Below are 11,382 nucleotides of genomic sequence, written 5' to 3' on the forward strand. Positions count from 1 at the left end.
ATGTACCCTTAATATCAATATCCTTTTAATAGAAATATTCAAATATACATTCTTTCCCACAATATCTATAATAGAAATACCCCTTCTTTTCCACAATCACTTGATAGCAGTTACCTGCTTTTCCTACATGCCTCTATGATAGACATGTCCTTTCTTTTACTACATATCATACTACGGTAGAAATTCCTATAAAACCCTCTTTTCCAATACTCCTTTACTGCAAACAACAATGATAGAAAAACTTCTTTGCTTCAATCTCTCATTAGAAATCCCCCCTCTCCCATATTCCTCTAAGATGGAAATACCATCTCTTTCCTACAATCTTTAAATAAAGACACTCCTTGTTTTCTTCAGTCGATCGCTAGGATAGAAATACTACTTCAGTCCTACATGGACAAGATCGTCCTTTCTTTTCTAGATACCTCTGAAATAGGATTACCCGGATCTTCTTTCTTAATATATCTGTAATAGAATTTTCACTTTGTTCCAACATTCTCTGTGAAGAAATGTCCCTCCTCTCCCACATACCATTACGTTAGAAATATGCCTTCTTTCCTACATGGAAGAAATAGCCCTCTTTTCCAGCATACCTATATGATATAACCACGCGCCTTTCCAACAAACCTCTATGATTAAATAACCCTTCCTTTTCAACAATTTCTATAATAGAAATCTCCCTTCTTTCCTAAATACTTTTATAATAGAAATCCCCCTTCTTTCCTAAATACTTTTATAACAGAAAAATCCCTTCTTTCCTTAATATTTTTACAATAAATTTGCAAAAATTTGAAGATCATTTGTTGATTAACAAATAAAATACAAACTTAAAGTTCTTCATAATGTAAACAAGGCTCGTGCCTTGTTTTTTGTTTACATATAGAAAATATTTATAACAAATAAAGTTCAGCAAATCAATAGTAATTGTCGAATCGTATTTAAAATTAACTTTTATTTTAAATTATCTACTTTGAACGAACATATATTAGTATATTAACCTGTGTAAACAAAAACATGACACTAGCTTTGTTTACATAACAAAGGTTTGGAGCTCTAAATCTGTCTTGTATCTGGACAACTGGCATTCAAATTTTTGATCATCATTAGAAAGACCATAGTTATATATTTGTAAAATAGAAAAATAGATTTTGAAATTTTAGCTGAAATTGTGCCCATGCCCCTTTAAGATAGAAATATCCCTTCTTTCCCACATACCTCTATAAAAAATACAACTTTCCAACAATATCTATGAAAGAAATGCCTATCCTCTCCCCAACATACATGTACCTCTATGATAAAAAAAATTTCAATATCTGTGATAGAAATCCACCTTCTTCTTTATTTCTCCATGAAAGAACCCCCCCCTTTCAAACCTATCTCTATTATAGAATTTATCCTTTTCCTTCAATTTTTATGATAGAAGTTCCCCTTCTTCACACCATGTTCTATGAAAAAAATCCCTCTTTTCTCACATACCTTTAGTAATACCCCTCTTTTCCTACATATCCCTATGGTAGAAGTATCCCATCTTCCTTACAATCTCTTTAATAGAAATACCCTCGTCTTTTCTACAATGTCTGTCATAGAAATATCCCTCCTTTCTTAGATAGAGTTTGATAGATCAATGAAAATGTCCCATCTTTCCTACAATCTCTATGATAAAAATACCATTCTTTTCCTGGTTACATCTAGAACAGAAATACCCCTTCTTTCCTGAAAATCTCTAAAATAGAAATACCCCTTCATTCTTACAATCTCTATGATAGAAAAATACCCTTTCCTAGAGACCTCTTATAGAAATGCCCCTTCTTTCCTATAATTTCTATTATAGAAATACTCTACCTTTTTTTAGATTCCTCTATAACAGAAATACATGTAGATTCCTATATAATAGAAATACATGTACCTCTTCTTTCTACAATCTTTATGGTAGAAATACACCTTCTACTGTTCTTCCATAGGCATTCAGTGAAATAAACACAGTTGACTCAGAAACGGATTTATTGAAAGTAAAAAATCATATGGCACAATAAATGTTCATAACAAACAAAGCAAGTTTCCATGCACCAATGATTAATGATAATTCTGACTATGAAATTTCCTATGTCTTGAAAATCTAATTTGTTCATTTTATGAGTTATTTTTATGTCGACGATTTGATATTTATAATCTAACTAGCTTTTGATCTAAAGATTACAAACATTCGAACGATGTGATTAAAGGAAATTTTTAACGTCTACTTTATACAGAAAATATACACTACACAGATTGTCATTTGTTCCCTGATTTGGAGAAATGATGTTCAGCATCTTGGGAACACGAAATGTGCTGCCAAGGCAACAATAGGGGCCCCTGTGGGGATTCCAGGGAAGGGTCCTGATGAACCAGCGATGTCCAGGTGGGAATATGGTAATGGTTGGTCAGAATCTTTACCATGCTATAAACAAGATTAAATACAGTTATCAGAAAGCATTTAAAACATTGCAAACACTAAAGATCACAAGGGCAATTTCCATGGACCTTTGAAAATTTACAGGTTTGTAGGAAACCACCTTCTTGATGTATTATCTCATTTTGAAAGATGCAGCTTTTTAATCAATATTTCTTGAAGTTATAAACCATGGATAAAGAGTAACGCACAAACAATGATTACCCCCTGATAGTTTTTTCATTCAAAATTTTCTTTTTGAAATTAATGAATGCACAGGTTGTTTTCATACAAACAAAAATTTTATTTAATGCCTGTAAAATAAATCTAACCTTTTCCAATCCTGAGGCCTCTATCAGGAACGCTGCTGGGCTTTGGTGACCGCGGGGGGTACCAGATGATGGGACGTTGTTACATTGTAGAACGTCCTCATATTCAGATTTACCACGGTGGAAATCATAGTCCTATAGCATGAAATAAGTTTTATAAACAAGAATACAAAAATTTGATAAACTACAAAGTAAATTCATGGTGTCAGACAAAAAATTTACTATGAACGCAAGTAAGTGCCCAAGCTGTCTTGGTCTCTTTATAACTGATAATGCTGAATAATAGACATATTTATATTTTGACTGATTTACCAAGTCATAGTGATTCATCTCTTATTTTGATCACTATATAAAAGCATTGGCATGAGTACTGACAGGGGTTTAGACATTCATTGAAATGAGTACAAAACAACTTTCCTTTACAAAAGAACACAGACTTACATCTCTCCTGATGGTGGAGATCTCAAAAGGATCCCCCCACGTATCCCCCGCCACCTGGATATTCTGAGCATTGTTCATGATCCGCGCTGGTCCATTGTCAAGAATGGCCTAAAAATATCAATCCTCCAATTTATACAGGTACTTTAGGGATAAAAGATAAATTCAAAGTTCTTTAATTACAAATTACAATACTGATGATTAAATACTTATGTAACATACTGAATAATCTGGTCCATAAGCTCTGATAACATGTCCGGTCAATGTTGCTATGGTGAATAGCTGTGGATTTACTGCCTTTCTTGCCTTAAAATCAGTAACAATAAAAAATGAACTATTCCAGTCATTTGCATATTTAATTGTTCTGTCATAAAAATTTAGCATAAGAATCTCTATTAATGTGAATTTATATACCTGTTCCTTCAGATAGCAAAGAACGTCAGCCATGGCCATCCGCCCCTCGGCATCTGTGTTCCCCACTCTGACTCTCACTCCCGCTCGAGAGGTGATGATCTCATCCGCCACATAGCCATCTAAAAGGAATGACAATTAATCATAAGATTGCTTGCCTTCTCTTTTACAAATAATAACATGTGCAATATAAACTAATACTCAGTAAAAGGTGGAATGAAATAGAGATACTTACTAGCACCTACACTGTTTCTGACCATTGCCATTGCTCCGACAACTCTTAGGCCCTTGGGTTTCATTTCATTTAAAATCTGTTGTAACATAATAGAACATAAAGGAAACCATGAAGCAGATGTCAGTACCGCTTTCAGTTCATAAAGCTATTTTTGACAAAGTTTAAAAATAAACAGTTGCAGTTGTACGAAATGGGAGCTTTTTAATCAATCAATCACCTTGAAAAATCCAGCAACAGCTGCGGCTCCACATTTATCTCTGTGCATCCCCGCCATAACACCCCCAGCCTTGATATCTGCTCCACCGGTGTCATAGGTCACACCCTATACACAGGAAGTTTGCATTGCTTTTAGGAATATCCCTTATTTTTGCAATCTACTAATACGGTTATGACCTATACATATAGTAACAAGGTTGAGTTTTACCTTTCCAACCAGAAACAAGGTCTTGTCAATATCTCCTTCTCCAGTGTACTCCAGGAAAATCATTCTTCCTTGATGTCTTTCCACCTCTGTATTAAATTTGCATTTCAATCTAAGCATCGCAAAAGAGAATGATCTTACAAACTTAAAATTATCCTGTTCCAGTACTAACTCTCATATTTAAAACATGTTGTTTTACATACTCATCTAGAAGAGAAGCATTTTATACATTTTTTTAATGCTACAGTCTCTGTTTTTTATATAAATTCAAAATCCGTTTACAGACAGAAAGCAACTATAGCAGTGAAAGGTGGGGCTTAAAATTCAAATTTAACACATTTTCCAAAGAAAATATGACAATAAATTTGAGCAATTCAATGCCACATTTGATCCTTGAGATTAGAAAAAGTTGTTTGGTCCTATTGTCCCTAGCCTCTAGCCATTATACATACGGTTAGCGGCTCTGTTTACAGCAGCATACAGTGGATAGTCTTTCCTCAGAGTCTCTGGATCAGATATCACTGTCACCTGTATTCAGACCAAAAGCTGTTTTATTTAATCGTACAGAAATGCTCACAGATGTATTAAAGATACTAAATTCATTTGATCCATTTCTACTTTTTTATTGAAATAAAAACATGTAGATGGTTCTATTTTGCCATTCATGTATTGAATTTTTTGTTTTCTTTTCAGAAGAGGCTATAACTTTAAACTTACTCATTTTATTTTAAAAATGTCAAAGTTAAGTTGCATGATAAGGAAAATTTGTTTGAGTAAATCTATTTTTATCTGACCTTGATAGCGGAGTCCTTGAAAGCTTCTTCCACATACTTAGCCACGTTGGGTGCCGCCATTCTTTCAGGATCTGATCCCCCAATGTCTCTCGCAATTATCCTTCCAGAAAAATAAAAATAAAAAAAAATATATATAAAAACACAAATAATTATGTATTTTCTATCGATCCCTTGTCTATGGTTTTATATACATGTATAGTATTTTAAAATAACGGAAAAAAAATTTTTGATAAAAAATGTTAGTGTTAATATAGACAAAATTAATCAAGTAATCTGACATTCTGGTTAACATTCACGACAAATTAATTGAAGTCTTGTTGTACAGTACATAGAGGAAGTTCAATGTTTTGCAGTTGAATGTGGAATTTATTTCATGAGCTGAACAGGATTTTTATCATTTCTATTCAATGAATAAATTACAATTTAATTAATAATTTTACTATTTAAAATGTAATAAACGTATATCTAAGTACATTTGTACCTGCCAGACTCTACAACTTTGGCCAGGGCAATATCCTGTTTGACTCGCTCCTCAGAATTACTCCATATACCTAAGACCTCCACTTTGCAGGCTTTGGAGGGTACATCTTCTCGTATCTCCAGGGGCTGTAACGACCAGACTTAAACTTTACAACAAACCTACTTTTAAAATCCAGTAAACACATTAAAAACAATGATAACAAATTCCATTATGTAGAAACAATTGCATTTTTTCATTTGGAGGTTTTATATTTGCAGATAGTTATTCATAATCATTTCCCAGTGAAACGTTTTCATTGTTTCTTGATGCATGTTAAAATCTGACTAAGTACATTAGAGCCTAACCACATAGAGGGCAGATAAACATCCTAGTGTGGTCACACTTCCTGCCTTGGGGAAACTGTTGTCCACTGGACGAACAAGGAGGGGGCGCTTACAGCCCGCCTTTAGGGCCCTGATACCCAACATATACAAAATATGTCTTTACATTACTACATCAGGTATACAGGATAAATGTAACACACTTCTGCGATGAAATTCATTCACTTATTTAAATCACAGGAAGTAAGGAAGTCATAATAAATTAAAATACATAATTGTCCATAATGTGGGTCAAAGATAATATATGTTTACCAATTTGTTTAATTACATAAAAGTACATTGATTATTCTATATCTGTAAACTGTATCCATTTTCTGTTACATATTTGCCAATTCTTCTTACTTCTACTTAGTTTTGACTTAAGACTGTCATTACAGACTCTAAAATAACAAAGTTTAGGTTTATGCGGGATTTGATAACACTTTATACCTCTTGATTCCTTTCTCCGCAGCATCAGCAAACCTTCTGACGTCATCATAATCCCTGTCCAGGTAAAGGAACAGCATCCGTGTCGATCAAAACTACCTCCTTATTGTAGGCAGAGTCTATCTGTATGAATTAAAAATCTTTAATTTACATATACATGTTACATTACTTTTAAAGTAATTCAGATCATCTTATATAGCTAAATTAAATTAAAAATAAATTAAGATGGAAATTGGAAGGGATTTTATATTGTTTCTCGACTCCTTTTCTCACTTTTGCATAGTTCTGTACTGCTGCAGCTACTTTGTCCAGCTGATTGTCTTGCAACTTTTGGACAGTGTCTGTAACCACCACCACCCCGTCATACTGGGGGTCATTTATGTCCAGGCAGGGCAGGAGTTCTGGTAATCTATAACGTTTATTTATAAACCTCACTTTATTTCAGCTGGGTATTGTAAAACAGGATAAGAACAAAGCAACGAAAGCATGATGAAGCATACATTAAATAAAATTAACCTAGACAAATGGGACAACCAATAGTTTCACAATGTAGACAGTTTTACTTTCACTTTGACTTCTTGAATTTCAATACTTTAATTATCATTCAATATATGAAAAAAAATAATGACAAATCAAAAGTTTTCTTTAAATACACAACCAAAATAAAATAATTTACCCATTTTTCGCCGGCATCTTATTCTTCGTCAGCTCACAGCTGTAAGTAGGATCTTAGTGCTGTCACCTGACTCTGATAAGGAAGAATAATGGGGTCAACCAGCGTCGTGTAATACTAGTTCGTATGGGGACATACTAAAGACCTGATATACTAAAGACCTGATATTGACCTGATGGAATTTTTTTTAAATAATATTAGAAAATTATGAGTTGTTTTTGATTTTTCAAAACTAATAATTGATAATTAACCATAATTCAATGATAAAATATACTTTATTTAATAAAACATGCATAATTTTATGAAATATTCGCTGAAAACGTTGACCTGATAAATTTCAATTGACCTGATAATTTTTGAATGACCTGATAATTTGTATTAACTTCATAAATATGCTTGTATTTATGTTTTAGTTGGCCATACATATTTTAATTACATTGTTTTACTTTAATATAAGTGTTTTATTTCAAATTATATAAAATATTGATGCAATTTTATGAAATATTCGCTGAAACGTTGACCTGATAATTTTCAATTGACCTGATAATTTTTGAATGACCTGATAATTTGTATTAACTTCATAAATATGCTTGAATTTATGTTTTAATTGGCTATACATATTTTAATCACATTGGTTTACCATAATATAAGTGTTTTATTTCAAATTATATAAAATATTGATGTAATTTTATGAAATATTCACTGAAAACGTTGACCTGATAATTTTCAATTGACCTGATAATTTTTGAATGACCTGATAATTTGTATTAACTTCATAAATATGCTTGAATTTATGTTATAATTGACCATATTTATTTTAATTACATTGTTTTACTATAATATAAGTGTTTTATTTTAAATTATATAAAATATTGATGCAATTTTATGAAATATTCGCTGAAACGTTGACCTGATAATTTTCAATTGACCTGATAATTTTTGAATGACCTGATAATTTGTATTAACTTCATAAATATGCTTGAATTTATGTTATAATTGACCATATATATTTTAATTACATTGTTTTACTATGATATAAGTGTTTTATTTCAAATCATATAAATATTTGGTGCAGTTTTATGAAATATTCGCTGAAAACGTCGACCTGACATATTTTGAATGACCTGATTATTTTTATTAACCTGATAAATATGGTTAAATTTATGTTATAATTAACCATATATATAGTCCAACTGCATAGTTTTACTCTAATATAAGTGTTTTATATTAAATCATATAAATATTTGATACAATTTTATGAAATATTCGCAGAAAACGTTGACCTGATAAATTTTTATTGACCTGATAATTTTTGAATGACCTGATAATTTCTATTAACCTGATAGATATGGTTAAATTTATGTTATAATTGACCATATATAAGTTGACTGCATAGTTTTACTATAAGTGTTTTATATCAAATCATATAAATTTTTGATGCAATTTTATGAAATAATCGCTGAAAACGTTGACCTGATAAATTTCAATTGACCTGATTATTTTTATTAACCTGATAAATATGGTTAAATTTATGTTATGATTGACAATATATAGTTCAACTGCATAGTTTTACTATAATATAAGTATGTTATTTTAAATCATATAAATATTAGATGCAAATCAAGAAAATGACATTATTTTTATATGACCTGATCATTATACTAAAGACCTGATAATTCCAATGCACTTATATTATTGGATGACCTGATGATTTTAAAATGCCTGGTATATTTAATTTATTTTTTTTCTCCTAGAATTAAGACATATCTAATTATTATCAAATATATGCCGATTATCACAAATTAGATGTTTTTTACGGCATGACCTGATATTTTTAATGAATGGCCTGATAATCGAGGATAATCTGTCGATAATTATTAAGATTTTATAAAATGTAAATTAAAACGCTTTTACATACAGACTAGCAGGACATATAGAAATTTCCTGATATTTTAATCGACTTGATATTTTCTTATAAACCGAAAATTTAGCGGATGACCTGATACATGTATTAGTTTTATTGGTTTTAGTTGACCTGATGGTTTTAAGTGACCTGGTGGTTTTTAATGACCTGATATTTTTTAAGTTACTGAAAAATCTTGATAGTGTTTTTCAGATAAGAACTCTTAATCATACATGTAGGGAATATATGGATTTTATTTTTTAATTAAACCGTGTGAAAAATCTCCAAATAAAATCAAGTGAATAATATAGACTGGAGAATCTAGATCGTTATAAACTTAACAAATTTATTATTATTTTTAGCTCACCTCGACGAAGTCGAGATGAGCTTATGCTATACCCCCGGCGTTGGCGTCGGCGTCGGCGTCGGCGTCCCAGGTTAAAGTTTTAGGAGCAAGTCCATTCCCAAGTAACTATAAGCCCTACCTGAACCAAACTTGCATGGATGATGCATCTAGGGATGTACACTACAAGACTTGCTTCGGATGCTGGATCTGACCTACATTTTCCAGATGAGTGACCAGGTTAAAGTTTTTGGAGCAGGTTAAAGTTTTTGGAGCAGGTCCATTCCCAAGGAATTATAAGCCCTACCCAGACCAAACTTGCATGGATGATGCATCTAGGGATGTACACTACCAAAATTGCTTCGGATGCTGGATCTGACCTACATTTTCCAGATAAGTGACCAGGTTAAAGTTTTTGGAGCAGGTCCATTCCATAGGAACTATAAGCCCTATTTGGATCAAACTTGCATGGATGATGCATCTAGGGATGGACATTACCAGACTAGTTTCGGATGCTGGATCTGACCTATATTTACATTCCCAAGTATCTATAAGGCCTAGCTAAACTAAACTTGCATGGATGATGTATCTAGGGATGGACACTACCAGACTTGCTTCGGATGCTGGATCTGACCTACATTTTCATTCCCAAGTAACTATAAGCCCCAGCTTAACCAAACTTGCATGGATGATGCATGTAAGGATGGACACTATCATACTTGCTTCGGATGCTGGATCTGACCTATATTTTCCATACAGGAGACTTGGTTAAAGTTTTGGAAACAGATCAATCCGAATGAACTTGAAGACCTTGATATATGCAGTATTAACAGTTATGAATATTTGTTTACACTATACATATTTTTCACGCTACAGGCTTAGAAATGTGTACATGCCATGTAAGGGGTTAAACACAACTTGCAAGAATATTGTTGTTGGGATGAATACTAAATATTAACAAAATATGATGTGAGATTTGCATTACTTAAACTGAAAACATTCGTCGAGGTGAGCTTCGTAATCTTTGATTACCTATGTTTTTTTTTACTAAAGTGAAAAGAATTTTATATAGAAAACTTCACAAATATTTTAATGATCACAAAGAATTTTTACTATCAGTGTTTATGGAATCATTTTTTTTTTCTTAATTAGAGAGAAACATTGTTTAATCTCTTAATAAATTTTCAATTGATTATACATTCCGGTGCTTATCAAAACATGTGGGGGCATTGTTAATTGTCAGAACACAGGTGTGTATATCTTATCACTGTATATACAAACCCTATCGATTAGGCAGTGTGTATACACAACAACAGGAGAAAAACCCTTTGACACTCTCGTCAAGATGGTGTCTTCTAGCTATTCCTACTTTTTAAAAATCTCAATTCCACCTATTCCCACTTGCAAATAAGAATAGATGTTTAGATTTACCTGTATTTTGTACATTTTAAGACAGAAAATAATGAATACATCTATGAGAAAATATGATTTATTTCAGAATTTTAAAATAATAAAAAGATATTACAAGAAAAAGCAACTTAATACCTAGATTTAAGAACATAGTTGATTATTTGTTTACCCAAAATTCCACCTATTCCCACATTAAATCTTACCTTTTTCTACATGATTTTCAAAAAAGTGGGAATAGGTAGACTGTCAAGATAGTATTAAATTTTTACTACCAAAGTAAGTATATTTAACAAATTCTGAACAAGACATAAAAGATATCTTTATCAGTATTAATCTTTTACGATAATAAAATCCATATTTTGAGTTTCAAAAATTTTGTCAAATGACGGACTATATTTTCTGTACAGAAAGAAATAAAAAAAATAAGAATAAGAGAAAAACAAACACAGAAAAACATGGAGAATTTATATGTTTTTATTTCTATCAGGTCAATGGAAAAATCAGGTCAAACGATTTTCCTAGTTTATGTCTCGTTACACATAATTATACCAACATTTTTAAACATAATTATGCTTAAAATATCTGTCCTATACCCCCAAAATATAAGAATAACCAAAACATAACGATAAACACAGAAAACTCGGAGAATTTATTTCTATCAGGCCAATAGAAAATATCAGGTCAATACACTTTCTTGCTTTACAGCTCGTTAC

At 31.7% G+C, this 11,382-nt stretch overlaps 1 protein-coding gene across 1 annotated transcript; it reads right to left on the bottom strand.

The window, feature by feature from the left end:
* Window positions 1–1,980: 1,980 nt before the first annotated feature.
* LOC134253754 (putative aminopeptidase W07G4.4) lies at window positions 1,981–7,142 on the bottom strand. The gene is given in 16 exon segments (XM_062736334.1): window positions 1,981–2,434; window positions 2,758–2,889; window positions 3,196–3,303; window positions 3,415–3,498; window positions 3,607–3,725; window positions 3,839–3,914; window positions 4,056–4,160; window positions 4,263–4,348; window positions 4,712–4,787; window positions 5,054–5,153; window positions 5,535–5,659; window positions 5,879–5,987; window positions 6,344–6,406; window positions 6,408–6,463; window positions 6,614–6,749; window positions 7,017–7,142. Coding segments are annotated over 16 exon segments (1,527 nt in total). The 5' UTR covers window positions 7,034–7,142; the 3' UTR covers window positions 1,981–2,299.
* Window positions 7,143–11,382: the final 4,240 nt, after the last annotated feature.

This window comes from Saccostrea cucullata, unplaced genomic scaffold (genome assembly GCF_032062105.1).
Source record: "Saccostrea cucullata isolate Sc308-1 unplaced genomic scaffold, CSIRO_AGI_Scuc_v1 ctg112, whole genome shotgun sequence".
NCBI classification, from domain to species: domain Eukaryota; kingdom Metazoa; phylum Mollusca; class Bivalvia; order Ostreida; family Ostreidae; genus Saccostrea; species Saccostrea cuccullata.